At 42.4% G+C, this 19356-nt stretch overlaps 2 protein-coding genes across 4 annotated transcripts in view; both read right to left on the reverse strand.

The window, feature by feature from the left end:
* The window catches only part of LOC109526117 (cytosolic 5'-nucleotidase 1A-like), an 11145-nt gene extending 1743 nt beyond the window's left edge, over positions 1-9402 (reverse strand). The window contains exons 1-4 of one of the 3 annotated variants that reach the window (XM_019887180.1): positions 9092-9402; positions 7945-8112; positions 7212-7341; positions 5471-5571 (exon numbers count right to left, since the gene is read on the reverse strand). In XM_019887180.1, coding sequence (XP_019742739.1) covers positions 5471-5571; positions 7212-7341; positions 7945-8112; positions 9092-9196 — 504 coding nt within the window. In that variant the 5' untranslated portion in view covers positions 9197-9402. Of the gene's footprint in view, positions 1-772; positions 903-3743; positions 3912-4890; positions 5395-5470; positions 5572-7211; positions 7342-7944; positions 8113-9091 lie in introns of those variants that run through there. The other 2 variants (XM_019887181.1, XM_019887179.1) reach the window with 2 other exon arrangements.
* Positions 9342-11955, reverse strand: LOC109526086 (cytosolic 5'-nucleotidase 1A-like). The gene is made up of 3 exons (XM_019887109.1): positions 11275-11955; positions 10128-10295; positions 9342-9524 (listed from the first exon to the last, which is right to left on the reverse strand). Exons 1-3 carry the CDS (start codon positions 11377-11379, stop codon positions 9342-9344), a joined length of 456 nt encoding a protein of 151 aa, XP_019742668.1. The 5' UTR covers positions 11380-11955.
* Positions 11956-19356: the final 7401 nt, after the last annotated feature.

Below are 19356 nucleotides of genomic sequence, written 5' to 3' on the forward strand. Positions count from 1 at the left end.
CGGCTCCTCCCTTTTCAGGGGTCGCCACAGCGAGTCACTAATTCCCATCCGTCCCTGCAAACCGCCCTATCAACTCGCATGTCCGTCTTGGCAAAAGTTTTACGCCGGATGCCCTTCCTGACGCAACCCTCCCCATTTCTTCGGGCTTGAACAGTGTACCCCCAGGGGAGGGCACTGCTCCCCAGCGGCTGGGTTTCGACTGTAACGGATATCACAGAGCCAAATATGTTGAGAGCTGTGAATTTTTTTCTCCACTCTGCCTGATTACACCAGTGATTAATGGCTGTGGGGGTCCCATATTCTCTTGGGTTGCATTATTTAGTGTGTGGACCATGAGAAAGATTTCATTTTAAACAAACAGTAAACTGGGAATTGGTCGTTGAGGGATTTAAAATGTTTTGCGCCACAAAATGAAAATCCAGACCCATGTTTTCCCTTTCTTTCCTCTTCCTTCCTTAAACAGAGGATGTTGGGTTGTGACTTCCTGCGCACACACATACTTGCAAACACAGGGTCGTGGCATCAGAGTGGAAGGATTCTGAGCGGGCAGCAAGTATTACATTTAAGAAAAGAAGAGACGTAACTTCCGAATAATTCGGTGTGTCACAGAAACACTACAGAGAGTTAAAGTATAAAGTAAAAACCCGTTAGTGTGTGTGTGTGTGTGTGTGTGTGTGTGTGTGTGTGTGTGTGCGCGCGTGCGTGCGTGCGTGCGTGCGTGCGTGTGTGTGTGTGTGTGTGTGTGTCGCGTATGGTGTGGCTTGTAACTCACGATGATGGTTGATGGTATGGATGAGCCGGAGGCCCACGTATGCGTGGTTGTTTGTCACGAGCACCACGTCAAACAGCTCCTCGCTCTGTGGGTAAAGCTCCCGCAGTCGGTTGTTGACAGCCTCCAGAGCCTGGGAACACCACCAATGTCACATTTAAGATCAAAATCAACAAACCTCCTGAATCATTGGGTGGGCTGCACTTGTCTGTTTGTTCTTTCATCCTGATTTTTCTTCACCACCCCCTGATGCACGAAGCAGCGTGTTAAAACACTTTGTGGGGGCGGGTTAAAGGCTCTTTTTTTTTTTTTTTTGGCATACTGAGATGTTTGTGATGGCTGAATTATTACGTAGGTGGCAAATGTTCTTATTCTTATCCAAAAAGGTGCATTACCCCGACCCCCTTCACAATCTACTCAAGCATTCCAATGTAATAAACCGAAGAAGAAATAAATGATATTTCAAGCGGTGGCAATATTTTTGTTTCGATTGCAGTTGGTTGGTTTGTTACAGCAGCAGGATGACAAGCACGCAAATGACATTTCGGAGGAACTCTATTACGTATAAATTGAGCTCTGTTTTCTATTTTCCAGTCTGCCTCACATTCGAACTATACCAACTGCCACAAAATGCAAATGGTAGAGCCCCTTATTTCCACCCTAAACACATCAGTCTGTGTTTGACCTGATCGATGCACAACAGTCATTTTTGCTGCCTCATCCTGGGCTCTCGCTGACCTTGACGAAGGAGAAGGCAGGACCAGGACTGAAAGGCTCACTTTCATGCTCCAGCTGGTACTTGAGATACTCCTCCATGCCTTGCCGCTCGTAGATCTGCTGCTCACGTTCCATGTTGAAGAGCACCCGCGACGACACGGCGATGGTGATGGCATTCTCGGGTTTGGGCTGAGAAATGGGCCAAGCACATGAGTTTGTTTCTCTGTTGACAACTGCGCAGGTGGCAAAAGTACTTCCTCTCTGTACTTCGAGTATAACAGGTATTTGTGTTAAAAAAAAAAAAAGGCAAGTACCGATCAGGGGAAAATTCTGGGGAAGATAAAAGTTATCTTGGCTGTGTAGAGTGTTAAAATAGGATGTGTAAGAGCATTTCTGTAATTTATGTGAGTGAAAAAAAGAATTCAGTCGGGTGTGTGAAAGCAGTCGGGTGCGCGCGTGTGTTCGTGGTGTGCATGTGGAAGCGTGAATTTCAAGAGTATATCGGAGAGCGTGACAGCGTTTCAATACTGCATGTGAGCCAAAAAAAGTGGTGTATGTATGAGAATATTTGGGTCGTGTTTATGTTGTGTGTATGTTTGAGTTGTGCGCATAAGAGCGTTTCAGTCGTGCATGTGAGCAGAAAAAAACATCTCAAGTAGGCTGTGTGAGAACATTTCAGAAGCATGAGAGAGTGTTTCAGTCCTGTGTGTGTGTGTGTGTGTGTGTGTGTGTGTGTGTGTGTGTGTGTGTGTGTGTGTGTGTGTGTGTGTGTGTGTGTGTGAGGTGTGAGGGCTTTGTTAATAAGATATACGCTCATAGGCTTTATAATAAATGAAACATGAGCTTAAGATAAGAGGGGATGAGGCACGGTCATCAAATTCGGGTATGTGAGTGCACACATTACACTGCAAAAACAAGATGGAAAAAGGAACATATGACTAAATTCAAGCAAAGTGATCTAACAATAGAACAGGAAAATTTGACTTCGTAAAAAAATAAAAAATAAAAACAACCCCCCCCAACTAAACAAAGGTAGAAGACTTTGAAAGCCTGAATATTGTTTTTTTAAACACATGAAAGTAGTTCTGTTAAATACATGTGAGTAAGCCTGTTTTAAAACGGCGCCGCTTTAATGCTCTGGTGCGGAAGGAGCGGGTGAGCCACGATGGTAAATGTGCGTGCGGATTAATTTCTGCCTTTTAAAATGCTTCTTCAGCACATGGTTTTATGAATTGCATCACTCAGGGCTCAAAGACCTTTGGGAAAGCGTCGGAAGGAAAAGATTATGGAACCACAGTCATTTTCTTTTGTGATGTATTAAAGGCTTTTCTGTAAGGTCGGGGGGGGTGGGGGTACACACTATGATGTGGATGACAGCATCGTTTGCCTTGAGGTGAGATATTTTGGTTTTCGTCGGACAGTGGGCGCCTTTGAGCTTATCAATACACAAAATACACAAAACGGCATTAAAAGACAACCTTAGGGGGCGCCGCAGTGAATTGGCACTGTTTTAATGTCCTGATACGCAGCTAACAAAGCTAAGCTAGCTGAGGTGTTTTTAACAAGCGTGGCGGCAGGGCGCCACAAGGCACAGAGCAGGCAGTGAAAGGGCCTCGTGTGTTTGCGTCCGGGTCACGGGGGATAATGTAACCAGACTGGGAGTTTCCCCTCAAGGCGGCATTGGATATGGCAGGTGGACTTCAACAAAGTCTCCCTCTCTCGTTCTCTCTGTCTTCCTCTCTCTCACACACTCACTGGCCTCCACCCGCCCCAGTTCTGACAACTGCCTTTCTTTCTCTATCACACTCCTGTGAATAATAAAAGAAATGAATAAATGAGTAAATGACTAAATGAGTCAAATGGGAACAAGTTCTAAATTCTAAGATTCTTTCTGTAAAAGGATCACCACATTGTTGTAATTTGATGAATACGTTGCATGTCCACTTTAAGACAATTTTTACATTGATACCCACGTTGTGCTATTCGATGAAATTTTTCAATGTCCAATTTAAGGCTATTTGGACTTTGTACGTGTACATTGTTGCCATCCAAATAAAGCTACGTCCACTTTCTGACCAGTCCTACGATGTCCACATTGTTGCTATTGAGCGAAAAACCTTCCAAGTCCACATTAAGGCAATTTTAACATCCATGTTGTCGCTATTCGTCGGCCATCTCAGTCAGCGTTACTGTTTACTTTTTTTTTTTTAGCTTAACAACAGTCATTTTTGCTGCCTCATCCTGGGCTCTCGCTGACCTTGACGAAGGAGAAGGCAGGACCAGGACTGAAAGGCTCACTTTCATGCTCCCGCTGGTACTTGAGATACTCCTCCATGCCTTGCCGCTCGTAGATCTGCTGCTCACGTTCCATGTTGAAGAGCACCCGCGACGACACGGCGATGGTGATGGCATTCTCGGGTTTGGGCTGAGAAATGGGCCAAGCACATGAGTTTGTTTCTCTGTTGACAACTGCGCAGGTGGCAAAAGTACTTCCTCTCTGTACTTCGAGTATAACAGGTATTTGTGTTAAAAAAAAAAAAACGACTCCGATCAAAGTAGACACACAGATTCTACTAGTCAAAAGACAAAAAAGTACAGAATCTGAAATGTACTTTAGCAAAAAAGTAAAAATACATATTGTCAGATGTGTACAGTACCTATTATCAAGATATCAATCGCGGATAACTTTGCCTCCTCCTGTTTAGAATACGTCTTTTTACGTCATGGCATCCGCAGACGTTGGAAAATAGAACAAACCGATTTTGACAAAGTGAGGGGTAAAACGTACAGTGATCTGTTTTGAAATATGAGCAGTTACAGTAAAAGCACAGATGCCTGAAAAGGCTCAAGTACAGTCACGAAGTAGTTGTACTGAGTGACCGCCCCCTACTGGTCAACTGCATCGACTGTCTATGAAATTCTCACCTTATTTAATTAACGTAAGATTCAAGTCCTAAGCAGTAGTGCATGAAACATTGTGACAAAGTAGGCAGGCCATCGTCATTCCTCAAGCTGCTACGGCCAAGAGTCATTTGTTATTACAGAGTTGGCAGCAACAGTGTGACTGTGACACAAAACACTTCATCCCCTCAGCAAAGGGCACATACCACAATGCCCAAACGTCAACACTGTTAACATTTATCTGATTTATTGATTTAGAGTTTGGCTGATAGAAAAGAGCCCTTTGCCCTTTGTGTTGAGTAGTTTCAAGTTGTTGTGAAAAATCAAATATTTGAGATCCAATCGTTATCTTTTACGTACTCATCCACGATGGTATATTCATGCCAAAGATGACGTGATGCATTTTGCAAGCGATGTACGTTGTACTCGTTAATGCGGATGCATCCACAGGTTGCAAAATGGGGTAAAGGAAAAACAACAAACACCGGAAGCATATAACTCACAGGTTGAGGCTTCCTCGTCGGAGTAGAGAGCTTCACGGGTCTCTTCGTATCTTCCCAGCTTGCATCATTTCGGTTCTGTCCACTGACACCGTTGCTTAAATTCATTCTTTGACAAACAAACCAAAACAGTTTAGTCACTCTTTCACGTCCTGGTCGAGTCTCCGTCTCCCTCTCTCTCTGCTTGGAGGTGCCACCTGAAGTGCGGGTGAACACATGCAGAGGAGCAATTTGAGCTGAGGCTCCAGTGAATTTAGCAAACGAGATCAATCAGACTGCAGGAAAAGGAATAACATGCGGATGAATGGCAAGCGGTGCGCACTCATTTCAGGAATACAGTATCCCGCATTATCGTGAGAGCGCTCGTTTGTGCTTGTCTTTCCTCTCTCATCCACACTGACTTGCAGTCATTTGGCGTCTCCCTCCTGATTTTAACCCTTTCCGCGTTGCATTTCCTTCCTGGAGCAGCAGAGCATCTGGCTGAGCGTGACAGGCGCTTGTTGCACGACTGGATGACGTAGAGTAAGTACACTGATGTGACAAAGTAGAACAATGTCTCATTACATGTTTCCCATTCTCGCACCTTGGCAGAGTCAGCAGAAAGGTACAAGTTCGTGTGGTAAGCCTTCAAGTAACCTATCGGGCTGTTTCCTCCAGTCATACAGAAGCGCTCGATGAGTAAGTCTAAAATAGAATCAAACCGAAAAGATGTGATTTAGTGAAACCTTTGTACATGCACTCTTGAAACGCTCTCATACACACGAATGAAATGCGCATTTCAGTTTTATGTCTGAGATTGTTTATAAGTATATACAGTATAAGAACATTTCAGTGAAGTAGTTGGAGAGCTGAAGTCATTCAGGGAATTCGTCCATAGAAACTGCTATTTAAAAAAAAAAAAGGCAAGTACCGATCAGGGGAAAATTCTGGGGAAGATAAAAGTTATCTTGGCTGTGTAGAGTGTTAAAATAGGATGTGTAAGAGCATTTCTGTAATTTATGTGAGTGAAAAAAAGAATTCAGTCGGGTGTGTGAAAGCAGTCGGGTGCGCGCGTGTGTTCGTGGTGTGCATGTGGAAGCGTGAATTTCAAGAGTATATCGGAGAGCGTGACAGCGTTTCAATACTGCATGTGAGCCAAAAAAAGTGGTGTATGTATGAGAATATTTGGGTCGTGTTTATGTTGTGTGTATGTTTGAGTTGTGCGCATAAGAGCGTTTCAGTCGTGCATGTGAGCAGAAAAAAACATCTCAAGTAGGCTGTGTGAGAACATTTCAGAAGCATGAGAGAGTGTTTCAGTCCTGTGTGTGTGTGTGTGTGTGTGTGTGTGTGTGTGTGTGTGTGTGTGTGTGTGTGTGTGAGGTGTGAGGGCTTTGTTAATAAGATATTTTTGATGATTCCATGAACATTATTTGCTTTTTTTTTTTTAGGAATTTCCATTTTTTCCTCTACATCCTGCACTCCTACCTTACCTTCCTTCATTTGGTTTCTCCATTTTTAACAACCACGTAAGCCCTCGACTGTAACGGATATCTTCTTCTTCTTCTTCCCCTTTCGGCTCCTCCCTTTTCAGGGGTCGCCACAGCGAGTCACTAATTCCCATCCGTCCCTGCAAACCGCCCTATCAACTCGCATGTCCGTCTTGGCAAAAGTTTTACGCCGGATGCCCTTCCTGACGCAACCCTCCCCATTTCTTCGGGCTTGAACAGTGTACCCCCAGGGGAGGGCACTGCTCCCCAGCGGCTGGGTTTCGACTGTAACGGATATCACAGAGCCAAATATGTTGAGAGCTGTGAATTTTTTTCTCCACTCTGCCTGATTACACCAGTGATTAATGGCTGTGGGGGTCCCATATTCTCTTGGGTTGCATTATTTAGTGTGTGGACCATGAGAAAGATTTCATTTTAAACAAACAGTAAACTGGGAATTGGTCGTTGAGGGATTTAAAATGTTTTGCGCCACAAAATGAAAATCCAGACCCATGTTTTCCCTTTCTTTCCTCTTCCTTCCTTAAACAGAGGATGTTGGGTTGTGACTTCCTGCGCACACACATACTTGCAAACACAGGGTCGTGGCATCAGAGTGGAAGGATTCTGAGCGGGCAGCAAGTATTACATTTAAGAAAAGAAGAGACGTAACTTCCGAATAATTCGGTGTGTCACAGAAACACTACAGAGAGTTAAAGTATAAAGTAAAAACCCGTTAGTGTGTGTGTGTGTGTGTGTGTGTGTGTGTGTGTGTGTGTGCGCGCGTGCGTGCGTGCGTGCGTGCGTGCATGTGTGTGTGTGTGTGTGTGTGTGTCGCGTATGGTGTGGCTTGTAACTCACGATGATGGTTGATGGTATGGATGAGCCGGAGGCCCACGTATGCGTGGTTGTTTGTCACGAGCACCACGTCAAACAGCTCCTCGCTCTGTGGGTAAAGCTCCCGCAGTCGGTTGTTGACAGCCTCCAGAGCCTGGGAACACCACCAATGTCACATTTAAGATCAAAATCAACAAACCTCCTGAATCATTGGGTGGGCTGCACTTGTCTGTTTGTTCTTTCATCCTGATTTTTCTTCACCACCCCCTGATGCACGAAGCAGCGTGTTAAAACACTTTGTGGGGGCGGGTTAAAGGCTCTTTTTTTTTTTTTTGGCATACTGAGATGTTTGTGATGGCAGAATTATTACGTAGGTGGCAAATGTTCTTATTCTTATCCAAAAAGGTGCATTACCCCGACCCCCTTCACAATCTACTCAAGCATTCCAATGTAATAAACCGAAGAAGAAATAAATGATATTTCAAGCGGTGGCAATATTTTTGTTTCGATTGCAGTTGGTTGGTTTGTTACAGCAGCAGGATGACAAGCACGCAAATGACATTTCGGAGGAACTCTATTACGTATAAATTGAGCTCTGTTTTCTATTTTCCAGTCTGCCTCACATTCGAACTATACCAACTGCCACAAAATGCAAATGGTAGAGCCCCTTATTTCCACCCTAAACACATCAGTCTGTGTTTGACCTGATCGATGCACAACAGTCATTTTTGCTGCCTCATCCTGGGCTCTCGCTGACCTTGACGAAGGAGAAGGCAGGACCAGGACTGAAAGGCTCACTTTCATGCTCCAGCTGGTACTTGAGATACTCCTCCATGCCTTGCCGCTCGTAGATCTGCTGCTCACGTTCCATGTTGAAGAGCACCCGCGACGACACGGCGATGGTGATGGCATTCTCGGGTTTGGGCTGAGAAATGGGCCAAGCACATGAGTTTGTTTCTCTGTTGACAACTGCGCAGGTGGCAAAAGTACTTCCTCTCTGTACTTCGAGTATAAGAGGTATTTGTGTTAAAAAAAAAAAAACGACTCCGATCAAAGTAGACACACAGATTCTACTAGTCAAAAGACAAAAAAGTACAGAATCTGAAATGTACTTTAGCAAAAAAGTAAAAATACATATTGTCAGATGTGTACAGTACCTATTATCAAGATATCAATCGCGGATAACTTTGCCTCCTCCTGTTTAGAATACGTCTTTTTACGTCATGGCATCCGCAGACGTTGGAAAATAGAACAAACCGATTTTGACAAAGTGAGGGGTAAAACGTACAGTGATCTGTTTTGAAATATGAGCAGTTACAGTAAAAGCACAGATGCCTGAAAAGGCTCAAGTACAGTCACGAAGTAGTTGTACTGAGTGACCGCCCCCTACTGGTCAACTGCATCGACTGTCTATGAAATTCTCACCTTATTTAATTAACGTAAGATTCAAGTCCTAAGCAGTAGTGCATGAAACATTGTGACAAAGTAGGCAGGCCATCGTCATTCCTCAAGCTGCTACGGCCAAGAGTCATTTGTTATTACAGAGTTGGCAGCAACAGTGTGACTGTGACACAAAACACTTCATCCCCTCAGCAAAGGGCACATACCACAATGCCCAAACGTCAACACTGTTAACATTTATCTGATTTATTGATTTAGAGTTTGGCTGATAGAAAAGAGCCCTTTGCCCTTTGTGTTGAGTAGTTTCAAGTTGTTGTGAAAAATCAAATATTTGAGATCCAATCGTTATCTTTTACGTACTCATCCACGATGGTATATTCATGCCAAAGATGACGTGATGCATTTTGCAAGCGATGTACGTTGTACTCGTTAATGCGGATGCATCCACAGGTTGCAAAATGGGGTAAAGGAAAAACAACAAACACCGGAAGCATATAACTCACAGGTTGAGGCTTCCTCGTCGGAGTAGAGAGCTTCACGGGTCTCTTCGTATCTTCCCAGCTTGCATCATTTCGGTTCTGTCCACTGACACCGTTGCTTAAATTCATTCTTTGACAAACAAACCAAAACAGTTTAGTCACTCTTTCACGTCCTGGTCGAGTCTCCGTCTCCCTCTCTCTCTGCTTGGAGGTGCCACCTGAAGTGCGGGTGAACACATGCAGAGGAGCAATTTGAGCTGAGGCTCCAGTGAATTTAGCAAACGAGATCAATCAGACTGCAGGAAAAGGAATAACATGCGGATGAATGGCAAGCGGTGCGGGTATGGATGAGCCGGAGGCCCACGTATGCGTGGTTGTTTGTCACGAGCACCACGTCAAACAGCTCCTCGCTCTGTGGGTAAAGCTCCCGCAGTCGGTTGTTGACAGCCTCCAGAGCCTGGGAACACCACCAATGTCACATTTAAGATCAAAATCAACAAACCTCCTGAATCATTGGGTGGGCTGCACTTGTCTGTTTGTTCTTTCATCCTGATTTTTCTTCACCACCCCCTGATGCACGAAGCAGCGTGTTAAAACACTTTGTGGGGGCGGGTTAAAGGCTCTTTTTTTTTTTTTTGGCATACTGAGATGTTTGTGATGGCTGAATTATTACGTAGGTGGCAAATGTTTTTATTCTTATCCAAAAAGGTGCATTACCCCGACCCCCTTCACAATCTACTCAAGCATTCCAATGTAATAAACCGAAGAAGAAATAAATGATATTTCAAGCGGTGGCAATATTTTTGTTTCGATTGCAGTTGGTTGGTTTGTTACAGCAGCAGGATGACAAGCACGCAAATGACATTTCGGAGGAACTCTATTACGTATAAATTGAGCTCTGTTTTCTATTTTCCAGTCTGCCTCACATTCGAACTATACCAACTGCCACAAAATGCAAATGGTAGAGCCCCTTATTTCCACCCTAAACACATCAGTCTGTGTTTGACCTGATCGATGCACAACAGTCATTTTTGCTGCCTCATCCTGGGCTCTCGCTGACCTTGACGAAGGAGAAGGCAGGACCAGGACTGAAAGGCTCACTTTCATGCTCCAGCTGGTACTTGAGATACTCCTCCATGCCTTGCCGCTCGTAGATCTGCTGCTCACGTTCCATGTTGAAGAGCACCCGCGACGACACGGCGATGGTGATGGCATTCTCGGGTTTGGGCTGAGAAATGGGCCAAGCACATGAGTTTGTTTCTCTGTTGACAACTGCGCAGGTGGCAAAAGTACTTCCTCTCTGTACTTCGAGTATAAGAGGTATTTGTGTTAAAAAAAAAAAAACGACTCCGATCAAAGTAGACACACAGATTCTACTAGTCAAAAGACAAAAAAGTACAGAATCTGAAATGTACTTTAGCAAAAAAGTAAAAATACATTTTGTCAGATGTGTACAGTACCTATTATCAAGATATCAATCGCGGATAACTTTGCCTCCTCCTGTTTAGAATACGTCTTTTTACGTCATGGCATCCGCAGACGTTGGAAAATAGAACAAACCGATTTTGACAAAGTGAGGGGTAAAACGTACAGTGATCTGTTTTGAAATATGAGCAGTTACAGTAAAAGCACAGATGCCTGAAAAGGCTCAAGTACAGTCACGAAGTAGTTGTACTGAGTGACCGCCCCCTACTGGTCAACTGCATCGACTGTCTATGAAATTCTCACCTTATTTAATTAACTTAAGATTCAAGTCCTAAGCAGTAGTGCATGAAACATTGTGACAAAGTAGGCAGGCCATCGTCATTCCTCAAGCTGCTACGGCCAAGAGTCATTTGTTATTACAGAGTTGGCAGCAACAGTGTGACTGTGACACAAAACACTTCATCCCCTCAGCAAAGGGCACATACCACAATGCCCAAACGTCAACACTGTTAACATTTATCTGATTTATTGATTTAGAGTTTGGCTGATAGAAAAGAGCCCTTTGCCCTTTGTGTTGAGTAGTTTCAAGTTGTTGTGAAAAATCAAATATTTGAGATCCAATCGTTATCTTTTACGTACTCATCCACGATGGTATATTCATGCCAAAGATGACGTGATGCATTTTGCAAGCGATGTACGTTGTACTCGTTAATGCGGATGCATCCACAGGTTGCAAAATGGGGTAAAGGAAAAACAACAAACACCGAAAGCATATAACTCACAGGTTGAGGCTTCCTCGTCGGAGTAGAGAGCTTCACGGGTCTCTTCGTATCTTCCCAGCTTGCATCATTTCGGTTCTGTCCACTGACACCGTTGCTTAAATTCATTCTTTGACAAACAAACCAAAACAGTTTAGTCACTCTTTCACGTCCTGGTCGAGTCTCCGTCTCCCTCTCTCTCTGCTTGGAGGTGCCACCTGAAGTGCGGGTGAACACATGCAGAGGAGCAATTTGAGCTGAGGCTCCAGTGAATTTAGCAAACGAGATCAGTCAGACTGCAGGAAAAGGAATAACATGCGGATGAATGGCAAGCGGTGCGCACTCATTTCAGGAATACAGTAGCCCGCATTATCGTGAGAGCGCTCGTTTGTGCTTGTCTTTCCTCTCTCATCCACACTGACTTGCAGTCATTTGGCGTCTCCCTCCTGATTTTAACCCTTTCCGCGTTGCATTTCCTTCCTGGAGCAGCAGAGCATCTGGCTGAGCGTGACAGGCGCTTGTTGCACGACTGGATGACGTAGAGTACACTGATGTGACAAAGTAGAACAATGTCTCATTACATGTTTCCCATTGTTGAATCGATCTGTTCAAATGATGATATCTGTACATATTTTGATTATTCCTTTCTTTTTGTTTTTACGCTGTTATGTTAATTTTATGCTATGTGATTTTTCTGCCATTAGCTTCCAATTCACACTGCCGCTCAGCCGTGTGGGAAATTGAGTCCTCTATGGGTATTATGTGTGCACATGCTTGATCTTGCCAGCAAAGCAGCACTCTCTGTTGCCCGGCAACAGCCACCGACTGGCTGGGAGGGTGATAGAACCGAGTTTGAAAAATACCTGACCTTAGTGTAAATGTGAGGTAGCGACATTTTACGCAATTCATTAATCTCAAAATTCTCGATCATTGTTTTATGATACGCATCTTGTATTGGTGTCCCTGTACTGTACAGCGCTGCATGTAGCATTAGGCAGAGAAACAGACACACATCAAACAAAGTTGAAAGTGTTAATTGCGCTTTGAAGACATTTAATGTATTACAATATAATTTAGCTAAACCACAATTTAGAGGATGCTGAGCAGGCATCTTTGTGAAGACCCACTGAAGAAGAAGATTGATAGATGCTTCCTGAACATCCGTCCGTTGTCATTAGCCTTAACATGTTCAGAGTCACAGCAGGGCCTGGAACTCATCAAGCAGACTAAAGCCAAAAGGTGAACTACGCTTCGATTATCATCAGGCAGTTGCAGGGCGAATGAGGACTTTGTTAACCACGCAACAATGTGGAGGGTAAGATATGGAATAAAAAACTTAATATGCTAAAAATAAAACTGACTGCAATTCAGGAATCGGCATGCCAATTTTACTTTTTTAACCACGCAACCATGTGGAGGGTAAGATATGGAATAAAAAAACTTAATATGATAAAAATAAAACTGACTGCAATTCAGGAATCGGCATGCCAATTTTACTTTTAATCAGAATAAAAATCAAATTCAACAGTTGTTTTTTTTTTTTTGTTACCCAGAAGTGCTTAAATGCGCTTTTATTATTTTAAAAGCATTTAAAGACCTACGCCTGTTGGAGACGTCACGTTATATGATTGGTTGGAAGACAGTAGGATGATGTAGTAGATTGTGGTTGGTCCGTTTTGCGGAAATGGGATTGTAATTCGGAGAAAATTCGGATATTTTTTTGCGAAGAAATCAATTATTACGAGGGATTTCCGACTGCCCTGCGTACTGCTTCCAAAAACAATGTGCGCATTTTTTTAAAAGAAATGATTAATTGATTTATAAATATTTTCGACATTTTAAAAGTAAAATGTGAAATTTGCAGCTACGCTGGTAGTGTTAATTTGTAATGGTTCTTCAACGTAGGGGGTCACTGCCTTTGATTAATAATAATATCAACAATTACAAGATGTTTTTTTCCACATATAAATATTGGAACTGATATTTGGTACAAATAATAAATAATACCAGAGAATACATCATATATAAAATGAACTACACACTCAAATTACTAAACAGACATGGGGAAAATATGTTTACATTGCCAATTCCCACTATTAAGAGGACAATATGTGTGTTCTTAATATATTGAATTATAATTGATTGGTCTAACAAATAACAGAAATATAAATACAGAAAAAAAACAGCCAATTAAAAAAAGGGGGTGTGCTTTGAAAAGTATCTTGCAGCCGCTAGAGAGCAGTAGAGGACAGGCGAGTCTGTCAAATTAAGACGCGCAGCTCTTCATGTCATTCCGTCTGCACATAAAAGACAGACAACCATTCAGAGGTATGGACAAGGGTCCTTAATAATATGCTTTTTTTTGGGGGGGGGGGGCTGAAGTACTATACCTGGAGAAAACCCACACAAGCATGGCGATGACGTGCAAACTCCTTACAGGAAGGTGACGAAAATCCTGAACCTTGACCCAAATGACACCAGTTCAATTAAGGTGTTGTGTCACTGTCAAAAACTAATTAATAACTGCATGAACCAAAATATCCTTCAGCCGAACCAAAACAGAACTGAGATGATTGTTTTTGGCAAGAGAGAAAAGAGAATTGTTGTTAGAAAACACGTTTTCATACCCATTGCAAAGCTGGTGTGAAGCGCAGTCTATAAGTGTAAGCATGGGTGGAGTTTTCTTTCTTTTGGTATTTTGGTATATGGGAGCAGGGAGAAAGGGATGTTTGCACCGTTGTGTGCCGTGGGAGGGAACGCAGTCAACTAGTTTGCCATCTATTGAAAGTGGCTCCCTTCGTTCTATTTAAATTCAGCGTAGAGAGCCACTTTGTCTACATGGCATGTAAATGTTGGATTTTTATGTAGCACTATTTTGCAATCCGAATGGTATTTTTCCTCTGGATGGCTGAATTTTATTGTATTTTATCTTTAATCCATTTAATGTTTTCTCATTTTGAATTGGTAGAAAAAATATGTATATTTATCAACAAAGGCTGATATGAAATACTTACATTGTGATCAAATTTTCCGCTGTATCGTCCAGCCCCATTTTCAACTTTATAGTGTCATGCCTCACAGTTAATGGTTGAACCTGTGTTATTTTTTTCCTTATTTAAAACTCAGGGAGACGTCTGTTTTGTTTTGCACTTTTGTTCATTTATTACAAATGAATCCCAAATTTAAGAGAGTTGTTTGTGTTTTATTTTTCACTTAAATTCTCTTTTGCAGGGTGACTGTTTTATGTCAGAAATAAAAGTTTTTTTTGTTTGGTTTTTTTTTGGGGTTTTTTTTTAAGTTACCTGACATTGCCTTATGAAAGTGTCAATTGCGCTTTGAAGACATTAATGTGGTTTAGCTAAATAATTTAGCTAAACCACAATTTAGAGGATGCTGAGGGTTTTTTTTTAGTTACCTGGCATTGCCTTAATAGAACTTTTATCGATCAAAAGTACTTGTGGTATTGGTTACTTGGTATCGGTAAGTGTTTAGTACTCATACTGGAATCGGCCAGAAAAAAAAGTAAACATTCCTGGTTTCAGCATCATAGATTTACACGTATCAGAACCGGAATGTATTCCCTGCGACAAAGGGGTGAACTGTAATGCCCTTTGGAGCATATTATAAAGCTTACCTCTATAATGTTAGTTTAAAAAAGTTGGTAAAAATAAAATAATATACTGTCTTTATCTGAAATATGAGTGAACGTTTTTTGTTTGTTTGTTTGTTTGTTTTTTAATGAGACCTGTACCTAAGTAAAGGTTGCGCCTTCATGTTGTGCTTGATGGCCTGGAACTCAGAGGGGGTTAACAGGACATGGAGGCAGTTGGGGCGCACCCACTGAGCTGATTTAAATAACGCCGGCGTTTTGGCGCGAGGCTGTGTGCAGCCAGCCTTTCTTCATACCGGCTGAGGCCACGTCCCTCCCTCTTCAGCCTGAGTGGCGGGAAATGCTTGACTAAAATAAACACCTAAAAAAAAAAAAATCAAAGAGAAGCGCTCTTATGGCTCACCTACTCTGCACTACCTGCACTGGTTGCCCTGGAAACATGCCAGATAGAATAGAATGTGTGTTCCTTGGGAGAGGGAATTGTAGCAATGCCAGCCTTCCTGTCTCAGTGGGTGGGGACAAAAGCAAGAATGAGAGTGGAGTAGACCAGAACAAAGAGGGCACACTTACGCCGGATCAAAGCCACCACACTTCAGTTTGTTCTTAGCCGCTCGCCAGAGGTTTCAAAAGTAATCACAATCTGTGTTTAAGTGTAGAAATACAGTATAGATACTTGAACCAGAAAATACTCCGGTAATAATAGAAGTACTGTTTCACGGACTGATATCTACTTAAGTACAAAAGAAAGATACACGTTTTTACCTCTAATTATGTATGATACCTGTTTTGATAACAGAGAAAAGGAAAAAAAGAATTGTCTCAACACAAAAAGTTAATTCATTGATTTTAACCGCTTATCCTCACCGGGGCGTGCTGGCGCCCTTTCCCAAGTGTCTTCGCGCAGTAGGTGGAGGACACCCTGAACTGGTTGCCAGCCAATCGCAGGGCACACATAGACAACCTTAGAATGTCTTTCATTAATTGGCATAGTGCTTGCAGTGAGAAGGAAAAAAGTCAGAAGGTAAATTCTAACAGACAAATTTAGATTGAAATGACAACAGGAAGCAAAACATTACAACTTCACAAAAATTTTTTAAAGATAATGATAACAACTGGAACAATAGCCTCCCCGCACGTATTTGAATGTGCGGGGAGGCTTTTTTTCGTGTTAGATTGATTTTTGAACAGCAGAAGCTAGTGGTTGTTTGGGTGTCACGAGACATCGCATCGCAACAAAAGATTTTAACACTAAACAATTTTCTTTATTGAAGTCATGGCTGCAGAATATCTTGCTCGTCTGTTTTGTTGGTAATGCTTCATGGGTAACATTTCTCCTACCGTTTATTCCCACTTTATAAAGAACCTAAGAAACAATCAAAATCTCAACTGTAGTTGATCTTAACATTCTCTACTTCTGTCTTTTTTACGTTATGGGTTCTCCATGAAAGTTGGAAAAAAGAACCCGTCCATTTTGATCAAGTAAGGAGTTAAAAGCGAGGCTCGCTATGGGTATCGTATTGACACGCATGTGCACATATTCTGAAGATGTGCGATCCCTGAAGGTCACACGTCATGCGCAGACCACTAAAAGCATCTGCCGAGCACTCAAGTGATTTAATTCAATTTGTTTCCATTGCTTTTCTCAAATGCGATTGTCCAGCCAAACAAACCTCTTCTACAATAGATCACCAGTGTCTGCGGGTCAAAGTCACAGAAAAGCAGTTCATCTCACTTCCTGCCTCCATTTGGCTCAACACGAAAACATTGTGTGCTGCCTCTGCGTTTCCTGGGCCTTGTAATAGTTTAAGGGTATGGGCGCTTAATACACAGGTTTTATCGTCGGAGACATTTTTATTACATGAGCTCCACTGTGGCAATCGATGACGACTATGGACTACAACAACCGTACCATAAACAGTCCCCCTCTGGTGAAAAACACCGCATGAGTTGAAGATCCTATCTGCATTCGAAGCATTCAAATGCATATTGATGCAAATACACTGTCGTCTGTACTCTCATAATGCAGTAATTGGTCAATAAATTGGCTTTTGATGTGTTTGGTGGTGGGAGTGAGGGAGGGAGGGACGAAGGGGGGGTCATCTGATTAGGCCTTACCCGTGGGTGGGCACAAAGAACAGTGTGTTTGTGGGGGTGGAGGTTTTAATGGTTTCACTTAAATTCTCTTTTGCAGGGTGACTGTTTTATGTCAGAAATAAAAGTTTTTTTTGTTTGGTTTTTTTTTGGGGTTTTTTTTTAAGTTACCTGACATTGCCTTAATAGAACTTTTATCTATCAAAAGTACTTGTGGTATTGGTTACTTGGTATCGGTAAGTGTTTAGTACTCATACTGGAATCGGCCAGAAAAAAAAGTAAACATTCCTGGTTTCAGCATCATAGATTTACACGTATCAGAACCGGAATGTATTCCCTGCGATTGGGGTTAACTGTAATGCCCTTTGGAGCATATTATAAAGCTTACCTCGATATTTTTAGTTTAAAAAATTAGTAAAAATAAAATAATATACTGTCTTCATCTGAAATATGAGTGAACGTTTTTTGTTTGTTTGTTTGTTTGTTTTTTAATGAGACCTGTACCTAAGTAAAGGTTGCGCCTTCATGTTGTGCTTGATGGCCTGGAACTCAGAGGGGGTTAACAGGACATGGAGGCAGTTGGGGCGCACCCACTGAGCTGATTTAAATAACGCCGGCGTTTTGGCGCGAGGCTGTGTGCAGCCAGCCTTTCTTCATACCGGCTGAGGCCACGTCCCTCCCTCTTCAGCCTGAGTGGCGGGAAATGCTTGACTAAAATAAACACCTAAAAAAAAAAAAATCAAAGAGAAGCGCTCTTATGGCTCACCTACTCTGCACTACCTGCACTGGTTGCCCTGGAAACATGCCAGATAGAATAGAATGTGTGTTCCTTGGGAGAGGGAATTGTAGCAATGCCAGCCTTCCTGTCTCAGTGGGTGGGGACAAAAGCAAGAATGAGAGTGGAGTAGACCAGAACAAAGAGGGCACACTTACGCCGGATCAAAGCCACCACACTTCAGTTTGTTCTTAGCCGCTCGCCAGAGGTTTCAAAAGTAATCACAATCTGTGTTTAAGTGTAGAAATACAGTATAGATACTTGAACCAGAAAATACTCCGGTAATAATAGAAGTACTGTTTCACGGACTGATATCTACTTAAGTACAAAAGAAAGATACACGTTTTTACCTCTAATTATGTATGATACCTGTTTTGATAACAGAGAAAAGGAAAAAAAGAATTGTCTCAACACAAAAAGTTAATTCATTGATTTTAACCGCTTATCCTCACCGGGGCGTGCTGGCGCCCTTTCCCAAGTGTCTTCGCGCAGTAGGTGGAGGACACCCTGAACTGGTTGCCAGCCAATCGCAGGGCACACATAGACAACCTTAGAATGTCTTTCATTAATTGGCATAGTGCTTGCAGTGAGAAGGAAAAAAGTCAGAAGGTAAATTCTAACAGACAAATTTAGATTGAAATGACAACAGGAAGCAAAACATTACAACTTCACAAAAATTTTTTAAAGATAATGATAACAACTGGAACAATAGCCTCCCCGCACGTATTTGAATGTGCGGGGAGGCTTTTTTTCGGATTAGATTGATTTTTGAACAGCAGAAGCTAGTGGTTGTTTGGGTGTCACGAGACATCGCATCGCAACAAAAGATTTTAACACTAAACAATTTTCTTTATTGAAGTCATGGCTGCAGAATATCTTGCTCGTCTGTTTTGTTGGTAATGCTTCATGGGTAACATTTCTCCTACCGTTTATTCCCACTTTATAAAGAACCTAAGAAACAATCAAAATCTCAACTGTAGTTGATCTTAACATTCTCTACTTCTGTCTTTTTTACGTTATGGGTTCTCCATGAAAGTTGGAAAAAAGAACCCGTCCATTTTGATCAAGTAAGGAGTTAAAAGCGAGGCTCGCTATGGGTATCGTATTGACACGCATGTGCACATATTCTGAAGATGTGCGATCCCTGAAGGTCACACGTCATGCGCAGACCACTAAAAGCATCTGCCGAGCACTCAAGTGATTTAATTCAATTTGTTTCCATTGCTTTTCTCAAATGCGATTGTCCAGCCAAACAAACCTCTTCTACAATAGATCACCAGTGTCTGCGGGTCAAAGTCACAGAAAAGCAGTTCATCTCACTTCCTGCCTCCATTTGGCTCAACACGAAAACATTGTGTGCTGCCTCTGCGTTTCCTGGGCCTTGTAATAGTTTAAGGGTATGGGCGCTTAATACACAGGTTTTATCGTCGGAGACATTTTTATTACATGAGCTCCACTGTGGCAATCGATGACGACTATGGACTACAACAACCGTACCATAAACAGTCCCCCTCTGGTGAAAAACACCGCATGAGTTGAAGATCCTATCTGCATTCGAAGCATTCAAATGCATATTGATGCAAATACACTGTCGTCTGTACTCTCATAATGCAGTAATTGGTCAATAAAT

This window comes from Hippocampus comes, unplaced genomic scaffold, assembly GCF_001891065.2.
Source record: "Hippocampus comes isolate QL1 unplaced genomic scaffold, H_comes_QL1_v1.1 scaffold176, whole genome shotgun sequence".
NCBI lineage: Eukaryota > Metazoa > Chordata > Actinopteri > Syngnathiformes > Syngnathidae > Hippocampus > Hippocampus comes.